The sequence below is a fragment of the Otolemur garnettii genome, unplaced genomic scaffold (assembly GCF_000181295.1).
Source record: "Otolemur garnettii isolate 467f Iridium unplaced genomic scaffold, OtoGar3 scaffold00034, whole genome shotgun sequence".
NCBI lineage: Eukaryota > Metazoa > Chordata > Mammalia > Primates > Galagidae > Otolemur > Otolemur garnettii.
In genome coordinates this window covers 7,719,183-7,733,330 of record NW_003852429.1, presented here as the reverse complement: position 1 = coordinate 7,733,330, position 14,148 = coordinate 7,719,183, and the positions used below count along the sequence as shown (strand labels likewise).

The 14,148-nt window shown below is 44.4% G+C and overlaps 1 protein-coding gene across 2 annotated transcripts in view; it reads right to left on the bottom strand.

Annotated features, from left to right (window-relative positions):
* FARP1 (FERM, ARH/RhoGEF and pleckstrin domain protein 1) overlaps positions 1 to 14,148 on the bottom strand; it is a 281,209-nt gene that overhangs the window by 91,196 nt on the left and 175,865 nt on the right. For both annotated transcript variants that reach the window (XM_003789589.3, XM_023513086.1), the window contains exon 3: positions 10,493 to 10,597. In XM_003789589.3, coding sequence (XP_003789637.1) covers positions 10,493 to 10,597 — 105 coding nt within the window. The remainder of the gene's footprint in view (positions 1 to 10,492; positions 10,598 to 14,148) is intronic.

Genomic DNA, 14,148 nt, shown 5'->3' with positions numbered 1-14,148 from the left:
CCCCCCCAAAGATTTCTATCTTTTCATTTTGTAAACTTTCATTTCATCAAATCCTCGGACAATAATCAAATTCCTCCAGTTGACTACAGAATGTCCTTCCTGCTGCTGGTCTGTCAAAACTTATATCCAATCCAGGACTATCCTTCATTTCTGGCTCTATTGTGTCTCTCTAAATACACCCTAATTAATGCCCAAACCCTTTCCCTTTTAAACAACACTGACCCATTATAGGAATCTGTGAGTAAATTTAAAACTGAAAATGGTAGGATATGATTTTATTTATTTATTTATAAGAAAAGCTTTAAATAACAAAGAAATTAAAGACAGATACGTAAACCAAAGTACATATCAAACACAGCACAGGCCATTCCATATGCATTTGTGTACTGAATTCATTATGTAGGATTTGATATCTCAGATACATATAAAGGAAAGTTCTGGAATAAAACCAAGACATGAAATTATAAGACCATGCATGCATGGGGTTGCAGGGAACATGTAACTGGAGGAAAAAATCTGACATTTGAGAACCTTTACTTCTCGGAAAGGACTCAGCCATAGACTTCAGGTATGGTACTTGTCAAACATCAGCTACCCAGTTAACTATTTTTAAATTATTTATTTCGTTTTCATTAGCTTCGGAAAATTCATTTCAAAGAATTTCCCTTATGTATTATGGTTTAATTGGAGCATTTTTTAAGTTGGTAAGAAGACAACCTAAGATCTACCCTCTTAAATTTCCAAGCGTACAATACAGTGTTCCTGACTACAGACACGATGCTACGCAGCCCTTTAAACCATCATTTGCTTCTTTTGCTTTATACTTTTCTTTTATACCTTTTTAAAACCGGTTAGTTTTAAAATAACACACAAGTGCTTAAAACTACCCAAAGCAAATGGATATAGCTCAGTGGATTATGAAATGGTAAACACTGTGTCCACCCAAAAAGTTAGGAAATAAACTGCTGGTCAGCTCATCCCAAACTCACTCAGCTCCTCATTCCCTCTAACAGAAGCACCGTCCAGAGTTTTACAGTCACCACATACGTTTTGTAATAGTTGACTTTGTCGCAGGTGCAACTTTATACACTCGAGTTTAGTCCTTCCCATTTAAAAAACTTGTGTATCTTTTAAGTTATCTTTAATCTACAGCTTCCTCCTCCATCTTCCGCTTTTCCTTGTAGTTGATCTGCGGTCTTGTAGAGTGTCCTGGGGTCTGGACTTTGCTGCCTGCACATTCGCAATACTATTCACCAGGTCCCTCTATCCTCTGTGGTTTCTGCAATTTGGCAGTCAGATCCAATCTCGGGCAAGGCTGAACATGGTGTCTCAGGAGGAACACACAAATTCTTCTTTTTGTTTTAAAAATATCATTATGATCTTGATACTTTTTGTTAATCACTTGTATGTGCAAATAGTGTTGAAGGACACACACGGTGGCTTTGCTTTCTGAAACGTCCTGGCTCTGTATTTCCCTCCTCTTCTCTGTCATTTCTCTGTTGTCTTTACCTGGTTCCATGTCAGCTCCCTTCTCTAAAGCCTCTTCTGAGTCATGGCCTGTCCCAGAGGGGCTCGTCTCAAACCTTCCCTGGTGACCAGCGGCGGCTGCCTGGGGGTTCTCTCCTCTTATCCACCGGCTATGTCATCTCCTCCCGGTTCCCTCCACACAGATGTGGACGGCGTGCGGACTCCGTGGCCAGCGCCTGTGCCCAGCTGTTCTCTAGGATCTAGGGCTTACTCTGACACGTAGTTTTGCTTTATAAAATGTTGTCCCCAAATTTATTATTTGGCTACGCAGCTGTTTTTACATGTGGTCTTGGGTTTGGGGAAGATTTAAAAAAACTATGCTTTCACTACCACCATCAGCTTCTCAGGAGTCTATTTTAGAAACTTCAGAAGAAAAAAACTAGAATGTTCTTATCATAAAGAAAAAATAAATATTTAAGGTGATAGATATCCAAATTACCCTGATCTGATTATACGAATGAATCAAATTATTACGTGTGCTCTGCAAATGTGCACATTACGTATCAACAGAAAATAAGGACATGCGGGAAACCATTACCCTCCTACCAAAAGCCAAAGACAGCACACAAAAAGGAAACCACACACCAAGACCTCTCCGACCTACACCTTAAAGTATTAGCAAATAAAATCCAGCAATGTATGAAAGGAATCATGTACCATGACCAACTGGGATTTATTCCAGTATGTTCAATCTTTGAAAAAAATCAATTGCTGTAACTCACCGTATCAACACGATAAAGAAGTTCAATCAATTGCCTGAACACACATTAACCATCTGACCCAGCAATGCGCTCCTGGGCTTCTGTCCCAGAGAAGGAAGACTTATGTTCACTCAAAAACCTGCACACAAAGGTTCACAGTGGCTCTGTCTGTAACAGCCCAACCCAAATGTCCTTCAATGAATTAAGGGTTAAACAGACTGTGGCAGGGCCATCCCAGGGAACACTACTCAGCAATGAAGTGGAACAGATGATTGATACACACAACTCAGACAGATCTCAAAGGAATTAAGCTGAGTGAAAAAAGCCAATCTCAAAAAGCTACATACTGTACTACTCCATTTTTACAACATTCTTGAAATGACAAGATTATAGAGATGGACAGATGAGCGGTTGCCAAGGGTTAGGGACTGCACGGGGGAGTCGTGAGGGGTAGAATAACTCTGCATCTTGACTGCGGTGGTTATGAGAAGCCACACGTGGTAACATTGCATAGATCTGTGTACACACAAGGTGAGTGCTTGTAAAACTGGTAAAATCACAATGAACTGTGTGGCTTATGGGGGAAAAGGGATAAGTGGGATGGACTCATTGGTTTCTGATTTAGAATCCAAAATGAATGACAACAGACATCTGAGAGCCTACTATGTGCCAGGAGACCTGGTGGGCTCGTGACTGTAAAATACTGAGATTCATCCTCATAAAAACCTTGTGAAATAGTCATTTATTACTCCCGTTTTTCAGATAAAAGTATAAAATCAAGAATGTTAAGAATCTGTCCAGCTGGTAATTGACAGAGCGAGTGCTTATGCAGATTTATGGTCCATAATCAGAGCGTTTCCAACTACCCTCAGTAGGCTAATGAGGCAACTCTAACTACAACTATCTCTGCTGCTGAGACGGTGCAGCGATTTGAGATGGGGGGGGGGGCAGGATCTGCGGGAAGGCAGCGGACTCCGCAGGGGGCACATGCTCCACTGAGGCAGTGCTGGTTGGATGCCGGCTGCACGCTCTGCTGTTAAGAGGTGGGCAAGGTACTACTCTGAATTGCTTACTGTAAATTGTGAATGGTTCGATACCTCCAGAGGAGAATATTGTACTGCAGAGGTTGGCAAATCAAGGCACGAGGGCCACGCCGGGCCTCCTCCCTTCTATCACTCAGAAGCAAAGATTGGCTATGACATTTTTAGATGGTAGAAAAAAAAAATCAAAAGAATCCCATCTCATGACACCAGAAAACTATCCGAAGTCCAAATTTCTGTGTCCATATATAAAGTTTTATTGGAATGTAGTGACATCCATTCATTTTTAGCTGTGGCCGCTTTTGTCCTGACAAAGATTCTCTCTCATCCAAACTCTAGTCAGGCTCCTCTGCACCCTCTTCTCTGAGGCTTCAGGCTCAGGCTTGTGTGTGCAGGTTTAGCAAGAATCCTGCTAGGTCAGTTTAGAGAGAACCCCCTAGTTAGTGCCGCCACAGCAACCTAATGGCCTTCTGGCCTTTTACCAGTCTTCCGACTTTATGTACCGATTGGCAGGCACATTAAGCACAAGGTCTTAAGTCCTGAGATCAATAGTGTTTCTGCCACAGAAGGCCCAATTTATGTTTTCAAAAAGCTGACTGAAAGACTTCTCTGTTCTGTGGAGGGATTTGGTAGGGAGGGTTGCCTGGACCCAAGGACCATAGCAGGCCAGACCTACATGTAAATACAGCAATCAACCCAATTAACGGACAAGCCATGGGACAAGCCCAATTAAGGGTAATGCATAATTGACTGTACAATAATTATCACTTTTAGTTTATTTACAATCTTGGGAAACACATTTCAGGCTATGGAAAGCACTTATTTCCCCCTTTTAAACTTCTTCAAATCTTTACCATGAGTTATGTTCCAACTTGGGTATTATTTACATGATAGAAATTACTTTGAGGTACAGAAGGCTGAGTGGGGACAAAACTCCCAACCTCAGGTGCTTTGGGGGACAAGTCTCCCATGTATCACACACACAAAAACAGACGAAGCTGGTGTGACAGCCCTGTGCCTTCTGAGACTGACCATGGTTTCTCTTGGTTTGGAAGATGTATGTGCAGTCTCCCAATTAAGCCGGGCAAAGGTGACAGTTACGATGGTGGTATTAAAAAATAATAGCAATGGCACACGCACATTCACTGCAGCTGACCCACAATAGCCAAGTGGTAGGAGCCAAGAGTCTATCAGAGGATGAATGCACACACGAGACGTGGTCTACACACACAAGGGAACCACAAGCCAGTGTCCAAAGTGCGGGCATGGAGAGAAGGGAACACGTCTACACTGCTGGGGGGACTGCAAACTCATATAGCCTCTATGGGAAGAAGTATGGAGAATTCTCAAAGCACTCAAAGTTGACCTTCCATTTGATCCTGCAATCCGTTACTAGGTATCTACCCAAAAGAAAACAAATCATTTATCACAAGGACATTTGCACTAGAATGTTTACTGTAGCTCAATTCACAATCACCAAGATGTGAAATCAACCCATGTATACCATGGAATTCTTCGTATTCAGCCCTGACAAAATAGAGACTTTACATCTTTTGTGTTTACCGGGATGGAGCTGAAACACATTCTTAGCAAAAGTATCTCAAGAATGGAAAAAAAAAATACCCAATACTAATATGGAACCAATATACAAACAACCGCACGCCCACAGGAAAGAAGAAATACAAGTCTAGGTAGTGAGGGGGAGGGGAGTGGAGGACGGCTGGGGGCGGGGCTCTCACTTAACGCGCATGCTCAGAGAGCATAGCTGATCCTTGCAGTGCTGAGGGTGTTCAGCACACCCCCTGGGGGAAGGGCTCAACTACAACTTGAACTTTGCCTAAATTAAAATAGGGTAACCTAGACATTGGTACCCTCATATCAATCTGGAAATAAAAAACAAACAAGCAACCTAGGGAAATCTTGTTATATGCCACCTGGATGAGCCCTGAGGACGTGATACAGAGTGAAATGAGCTGGTTATAGGAAGACGAACCCTGCCTGAGTCCACTTGCAAGTGTGTAAAGGCTCAGCCTCTTAGAGTCAGGAGGCAGAGCCACAGCTGCCGGGGCCTCTGGCAAGGGAAATACGGAGCTGGTGTTCAAGGGCTGTTGAGTTTCAGTTTCATAAGAAAGTTCTAGAGTAGTACTGTGTGAAAACAGTTAACACTTTCAAACTGTACACTTAAAAATGGCTAAGATGATAAATTTTGTCATCTGTTTCGGACCACATTAAAAAATTTAATAATGATGACAATGGAGATGATGACAGCAGAAGTTCCTGTAGCTCATGTGTCCTGAACACTGTAACGTGTCCCAGAACGCTGGGCCGCATGCTCAGAGATCATATCTGATCCTCCCAGTCCCCTTGGGGGACTTGCACAGGGGGGCCCTACTGTCCCCATTTTACCTAAGAGCAAAGTGAGGCAGAGCAAGGGCCCCCCAGCCGCCCTCTCTGCTGGGAGGACTGCAGAGATCTGAGCGCCAGCACCTGACTGTAGAACAGGCTCAACTTCTCCACAGTGGACTGCCTGGTGGGGGCTGTGGCAGATACACCAAGGAGATTCACATCTTATACTGCCAAGCAACTCTGTCCAGGGGTGGAGAGGGAAACCCGGCCACTACTAACTATTCTCTTTCTTAGAGCCGCTCTTTCTTAGTTCATCCAATCAAGACTGGTCCCTGGCACTTCTGAAACAACACTCTACCTGCCGCACTCTGAGTGATTTTTGGTCATCATTTCCACTACTGTGTGCATCTATTTCATTGCATTTGGGGGTAAACTTTCATTGAAGTTATAGATCTGTCTCAGGTTACAAGCAGAGAGCTGGCTGAATGTTACAGACTGATCATACCACTGATGCAGCACCCAGAACAAGATACAGAACACAGCCAGGACCCTGCAGCTCTCCTCATACCCCTCTAGCCACTTACACTGTTCCCTCCAACACTGCAATCAATTTTGTCAAAGGAACTTGCTTAAAATTATATGCAGTTAGCTCTGAAGTTGGGGTTTTGTAATCAACAGAGAGCAACATACAAAGACATGGTCAGAATTGGATGTAGCTGAGGACAGGGGCTTGTATCTAGACAGATTTGAACTTTAAGCCCAGCTCTACCATTTCCTCACCGTGTGCCTTTGAGAGGATGGATGACTTAACCTCTTTAAGGCTCATCTCCCTTATCAGATAAAGGGGATATAACACATCTTTGCAGGAATAAATGAAATATTATATATAAACCTAGCATGGTGCCTGGTGCAGAATTAATACAACCAATCTCTGGAGCAAGTGTCAGAAAACCATGGCTTCTGGCTTTACTAATAAAGTTTTATTGGAATGAAGACATTCACTCCATTCATTTACGTATTGTCATTGGCTACTTCAAAAGCCGCTTTGAAAAGGTGCAGCAGAGACTGCACTCCCTGAGAAGTCTACACTTTTTACTATCTGTCCCTCCTTTACAAAGAAAGTGTGCCATCCAATCCTGCTCTAGAATGTGGATCATGTTTACTCATGTTGTATCCATGAGGTTAGAACTCATCAGCACATAGTAAGTACTCATGAAGGGGCTTTGTTTTTTGGAAGACAGTCTCATTCTGTCATCTGGGCTGGAATGCAGTGGTGTCAGCCTAGCTCACTGCAACCTCAAACTCCTGGTTCACGTGATCCTCCTGCCTCAGCCTCCTGAGTAGCTGAGACTACAGGTGTGGGCCAGCATGCTAATTTTTTGAAGGGACAGGGGTCTCACTCTTGTTCATGTGGTCTCGAACTCCTGGCCTGAAGCAATCTTCCTGCCTCAGCCTCCCACACTGCTAGGACTGCAGGTGTGAATCATCCCACCTGGCCCTGCAGTGGCTTTTTCTCATGTGAGACAAATATATATCTACATCTTTTAAGTCATCATTAGTGGAGTTTTCTTCATTTTGCAGTTAAATATATTCTTAAAAAATATTGTCAGGAAGGACTGAAACCTTAAAAACTGAGTCTGATAACTGAAAAAAGCCACCCCAGCAGATACCCAGGTTTATAAATCCCAGGAAATGAGAAGCGCCCATGGTTAGCAGAAAAGGCTGTGAACTGGGAGAAGAACAGTTAGAATCCTAGCTCTGACAATTGCTAATTGGCAGATCCAGACCCAAAGCAATTTTTAGAATCTTAACAACCTCAACTGTGAAGTGCAAAAACACCACTGCTGAGTTCTGGTTGAGAAGGGTAGATGGGACAAGACCAGAGTCATGAAGGTTGTTAGGAGCTTCAGGCAGGCACTTATCAAGGCTATTAGAAATAATGAGACCATGAATCTTTAGGTGTTTTGAGAATCATTCTTTTGACATAAAACAAGCCTATGAAAGAATGTTTCACAGAACCTGCCACGCTGTAATTGCTTCCTGGACTCTCTTACCAAGCTGTTGGAAACCGTAACTATTCCTGCTATCGGTCACTTTATCTTGTGTTTAATATGAAGTGTGATGCCACAGTGTAGGCACAGAGTAATTGTTAGACAAGTAAGTGGATATGGAATTAGATTCAGCAGGTCTCTGGTCATACGCCACATCAGAAAAAGGACTGACAGGGAAGCTCAGATTTAAAGTATGAACTAGAAACTGACGGAGTGTCTGGAAGTGAGATTAAGTCAAGGAAACACAATTTGCCGTCCTTTCTAGGGGTCTCGCAGATCTGCTCATGTACCACCTGCTCTGGACAAGTGTCCATCGACTTCCCTCCTGCCCGCTCCTTCCTTGAAATGCTCTCATTTCCCTCCCCCCACCTATACCTCCTTGAAAGGCTCTTCCCTTCCATGTATTCCACCTTTGGCCCCTTCTCTTTACACCATGAATTCTCCTCCCATTTCAGAGCTTCAACTGGCATTTAAAACAATCACAGGATTTCTTGAATCCAAATGTCTGTGCACATCTCTTTCCTGAGCACCAGGAAAAACACCTCCTGACACTGATGTTCCAGATCTGGAACATCTATTGACGCCCTGGCCCCTCCCATCTGCAGTGGGAATCATCATCTTCTCCCCAGGGACGGGCACTATTGTCCACCAAGATGGCAGAGCTGGAAAAATGAGCCACTCTGAGCGGCTCTCCTGCACAAGCCCACCCCTTTAATCACACCCCATCCCTACTGCTTTCAACAGCTCTCAACTCCATCCACCTCCCTTCAGCCCTCCAGCACCCCCGTAGTTCTTGCCAGCATCACGTCTTACTTGAATCGCTCCAACCACCTAAAGGGGTTCCTGACCAGTCTCGTCCTATTCCGATCAGGCTCTAGCTGTCTCTGAGATACCACAATTGTCCTTTTCAACCTTTCCTAACATCAGTGCTAGGAAAGTTAAAATCGAGTTTGTGCCTCATATGTTTCCACTGGAGCAATGATGCAGAAAGCCCTTCCCCATCTGGCCTCCTGCTGGCCGGCTACTCTTCCCCCCTCTGCCCTCACCTGTCCCCTCAGCTCTGGCCCTCTCTGCAGGTTCCTCAACAGCCCACTTGCTTTCTGCTTTCTGGCTGTGGGACGCGCCTCTCTCAGGACACTCTATTAGGTCAGCTCCTACTGGTCTCCTGCGACTCAGGTTTGTAATATCCAGGAAAGATTTCCCAAACACAAATGTCATCTGCTGCCTTCAATGCCCAAGACCTCCTGGCACCTGTCACATGTCCCATTTTGGCCTCTATTTATTATCAGATTTATAGGGCAGGGACTAGGAGACATTCTAGGCACTCGGTATGCACAGAATCAAAGAATACAAATACAGCCCATGAACTTCCTAGGTGACAACTAAAGGGTAGATTTGGGAAGAGCCTTAAAGGGCCATCAACCAAACAAGACAAAAATACCAGGAAGCTATTCTTTAAATTTTGGATTCAAGCCAGCAAAATCTTTTTAACAAACAATGACATATTTAGCAACTTTAAAGTGGTTGAACCCAAATCCATTGTCTGGGCAATTCCATGCCTTTGAATTTGACCTACTACTGAAACACTTGGCCCTTAGCACAAACACAAAAGTACTAGTAAGTTCACTGTAGCAACATCTGTATTAGTGCAAAACTGAAGAGAAGCGAAGTGTTCCACCATCAACAACAGCAGCTGTAAATTATATCCACAGCCCTCAGGGGGAGTAGCACACAGCTGTGGAAAAGGAAAAGGTGAGGGCGGTGACGCCCGTGGCTCAAAGGACTAGGACGCCAGCCCCATATATGGGAGGTGGCAGGTTCAAACCTGGCCCCAGCCAAAAACTGCAGGGAAAAAAAAAAAAGGAAAGAAAAGGAGAAGGAGGGCTCCGTGTGCGGGAAAAGATTGCTCGGCAGGGGAGGGAAAGTACAATTGTCTCCTCACATGTGTGTATTCCCAGGTTGTGTGCCTATTATATGTTTACACTGACTTTTCCAGAAGGATGAGGTCAGACAATTAAGTTTGTGAACTCCTCCTCCAGTGACGAGCTCCACACGTCACTGCTGAGTATCACGAGGGTCACCTTCGAAGCACTTCCCTTGGGAAGCTGTGCACTGACGCCAGCCCCTAGTCCACCCTGCAGAGCAGTTTTAGAACTCTTTTCCTGGAATGGCCATCAGAGCTGTGATCATATCACCCCGATGTCCTGAATGTTTTCCTTTTGATATTTCTTTACCTTTGAGTAAAGAAAAAAGTCACTGGGTCTAGATCAGGTGAGTAGGGAGGGTGGTTCAATACTGTTATTTGTTTACTGGCTAAAATACTCCTTCACAGATAGTGCTGTGTGAGCCGGTGGATTGTTGTGATGCAAGAGCCTATTTCTGTATGCACCTTTCTCAAGCCCAGATGTTCAGGTAAAATTTTCTTAACTGTTTCTCTATCCATGTTTCCTTGGTCTGCTATGCTTCTCACAGTCAGCCAATGATTCTGATGGACAAGTCAATGAATTTTTGCAATATTTTCGTCAGTTCTGTACACAGCAGCAAGATTGTGAACTTAACTGTCAGACCTCGTACACTCAAGGACATGTGTAAAGGTGGTTCCTGGGAACTCGGGGAATAGTCTTCACTGTGTGCCCTCTTTGAACTTGCTAATCACATATATGAATTACTTTTACCATTAAAAAAAAAAGTTCATGAGGGTTTTCTCAGTATTTTTTCTTCCCTTTCTGTATGGCCAAGGAAGGGTACCAATTCTTTCCTCCTGCTTCCCGCCCCCCCCCAAGATGAACAGATTATAAAACAGCAACGTTCATCTGACATCACCTACCGTGATCTTTTTGTGGTCAGGAAACTCAAGGCCAAAATAGTCGCCTTCCACGAGGTTGAGGTGGTTGCAGACTGCATCCAGCAGCACCTTCCCCGGAGCTCTTTGCTGTGAACAGAAACAGTAGCGGTTACCCTCTCTGAGACAGGAGGATGGAAAGACCCGGGCTCCTCAGTGGAGAGCCTTCACAGCGTGGCATGACCTGCTTCTGCTACACCCCAAACACCGGCCCCTCCCAGGCCTCTGCACCTGCTGGCTCCAAACTTAGATAGGATTCTCTGACACTTGCTCCCCGCCCCAACCCTGGGCCCTATGCTCCTTCCTTTTACGATCAATAGACTTAATTTTTTAGAGTAATTTTAGGTTTACAAAAAACTAAGCAAAGAAAATGTAAGAGTTTCCATATACGCCTCTGTACCACACAGTGTCCCCTAATAAGCTCATTAGTTATGTGGTGCATTTGTTACAGGTGTCGAGCCAGCACTGATATTATACACTATCCTCAGTCAAACCCCCAGGTGACATTAGCGCATTCAGTCTGTGGGCCACAATGTTCTATGGTGTTACAGACAGATAGTGACGCGTCTCTACCATTACAGTATCATGCAGAATAGTTTCACTGTAGGGAAGTAGATTCACCAACTCATCCCTCCTCCTAATCCTGTGTGACCACTGACATTCTGTCTCCACAGTTTGCCTTTTCTAGTAGGCCCCAGGGCTGGCATCACACAGTACAGGTAGCCTTTTTAGATTTTTCTTTTTTCACTTAGTAGTGTGCATTCACGGTTACTCCACGTTTTGTCATGTCTTGAAACCTCATTTCTCTTTATTGCTGAATAAAGTTCCACTGTCCCATGTACTGGGCTTTGTCTGTCCATTCACCTACTGAAGGAGACCTTGGTTGCTTCCAAGTTTTGGCAGTGACAAATGAAGCTACTATCAGTATTTGTGAGCAGGTTGTGTGTGGACACAGTTTTCACCTAGAGGCTCCAGGCCCTTTTTGGACAGTCCAAACCTTACCCTGCTGCCTCTCCCATCCCCCACAGCCATGAAGTGCTGAGGGCTTTCTTCTCCAAGTTCCTGGGCACGTTGTGCAGACTCTCATCTAGACAATGCCCGTGTGGAAGTAAAGGCCACGTTCTATTCATCTCTGTGTCCATGTAGAAGACCGATCAATTTAGTTGAAATGAATGAACGAACATGTTAACAAAGCTACCCATTCCACTGTGCTACGTACACTTTACTAGGTATGAGTCTGTGTCCACAATTGTGGGCCACTGATTCACCTCTAATCGCCTAACAAAGCACCTGGCACTCAGCCAGTGTCTGCTGACATCAATACCACTCATGCGCTCATATATTTCCTATCTGGGGGAGGAAGAGATAGGGTCTTGCTCTGTTGCCAAGACTGGACCACAGTGGCCCAATCACAGCTCACTGTAGCCTTAAACTCCAGGGCACAAGTGAATTTCCTGCCTCTGCCTCCTGAGTAGCTGGGACTGCACGTGCCTGCTACAAAGCCAGGCTACTTTTTCTATTTTTAGTAGAGATGGGATCTGGCTCTTGCTCGGGCTGGTCTCAAAACTCCTGGCCTCAAGCAATCTTCCAGGTTAGGCCTCTCAAAGTGTTGGGATTACAGGTGTAAGACACCATGACTGTGTATTTTCTATATACTGAACCTAAAGGGAAAGGAAATATATATAAGAACTCAGTTTCTATCCTACAGAGCTTAGAATCAGAAGCCTCACTTTCTCCTCTCTGCCCAGGAGATTCCTAATGACCTCCCAGTAAAATGGATCAACAAATTCCGCCACACAGATCAAACTCTGAACGAATGCTTCTAAGACATTGCCATCTACAGCTACTAGTTCCACACCTTCCTCTCTTCCCTGGGAAGAGAAGAGCCTTGTAGGAACCAATTACTGACCCAGGAGACCCAGCGACACCAAGAGCCAAAGCCTGCCCAGGACATGTCCATGGGTCTGTCTCAGCATAACCAAAGGAGCCAACAAAGATGCTGGATGCTACTTTAAACTGCCACGCTCTCCCTGCTGACCCCAGGAAATGCACGCAGCTCCCTGAGCTGTACATAACCTCCACGGCTGGTCTCAAGCTCTGCAGGAACTAGACCCTGAATGTCTGGTCCAAGGGTCACTGGAAGGGGACATGTGATTGCCTAGAACCCCTTTCTGCACTGCCAAGCTCCCCACCCCTCTCCAGGCTTCTGAGGGATTAAGGGTCACCAACCGAATTTCCCAGCACTTTGGTCCAGCACTCTGCCCTGTCCTCACACACCACGTGCATTGAAGCATCGCCCAGTGGGAATGAGGTAGGGACAGTGAGGGGCTCCACCCAGTCCCCAGTCTTGGGTTCTGACATCAGCCACTTAAGTCAGCTTCCTGACTTCCTGGGTGCTCCTTACTCTGGTAAGATACCTACACAGGAACAAGAACATTACAAAAATGGGCTGGGGATAAAGACTTCTGGAAATTCCCACACCATAAGATGTTTTTTTAAGGGAAGACCACATTCCAGTTTCACAATCTTTCTTTCTTACAACCCTTGATACTTCCTATTTCTGACAAAACTGAACCACCAATTATCTGGCCAGCTGGCAAGCACTCACATTTACCAGAGAATTCCTGGAACTAAGAGAATTTGATAACTTCATCTAGATTTACAGAGTCTGGGAAGTGAGATGTAACAATTCAACACTGGAAATCTAAACAAGCTTAAAAAAATCAATATACAATGGATGTCTTTATGCACATGGTGTTAAACTAAGCACTTTATAAGGAGAGGGAGAGTTAACATCCGTGCTTTACAAAGTCAGAGAGGTTTTTGTGAATGTACTGAGCACATCTTGGTCATGATACGAGATCGTGCTGACCTTTAGAAACTGTAGCCTCCCTGGGCATTTTAAACAGGACATAGGCTCTGTCAGAGACAAGCGCAGGAAACAATGGTTAACTCCTTAGATGGACGGGTTTGCAATAGATGCCTGAGATGTAGGCATCTAATAAATGACAAAACTGGCCTCAACCCTTTAAAATTTCCTTAAAATTTATTATTTTATACAAATGTTTATAGAAAATGACTTCTTTGATACCGAAATCTTTTATAGGGAGATGTCAACGTAGAGTTTGAATGATATCTTTATAGCTCCTAAAATTCATCTATAAAATGGATGCCCGTTAAAGCTTTATATGAATTCCCCTGTGAATGCTGGCTATATCCCGTGATATAAGGAAACCCAGCATATAGCATCAGTAGATTTATTAGGCACTTAAGTGCACCCACTACATGATAACTTTATAGGCAAATGGCATTATAATGGGCTCCGTGGACATTAATGCTCCAGTGTGGACCAGGCTGCAGCCTAAGACATTTCTAGGGATAATGATACCATGACATGCTCCAGGATTCCATTTCTTGTATTACAGAACTATCTGGCTATGTGAACGTATTCACAGCTACATTTTGTTTCAGAGAAAGCACCTCAGAGAAGGGAGGCAGGAAAAGCATTTGCTCCTCATTCCTTAAGAAAATTATCATTTCCTTCCACAGTGGAATATTATCCAGCCTTCAAAAGGAAGGTAATTCAGGCACCTGGTGCATCATGGGTGGACCCTGAAAACACTATGCTAAGGAAGCCAGTC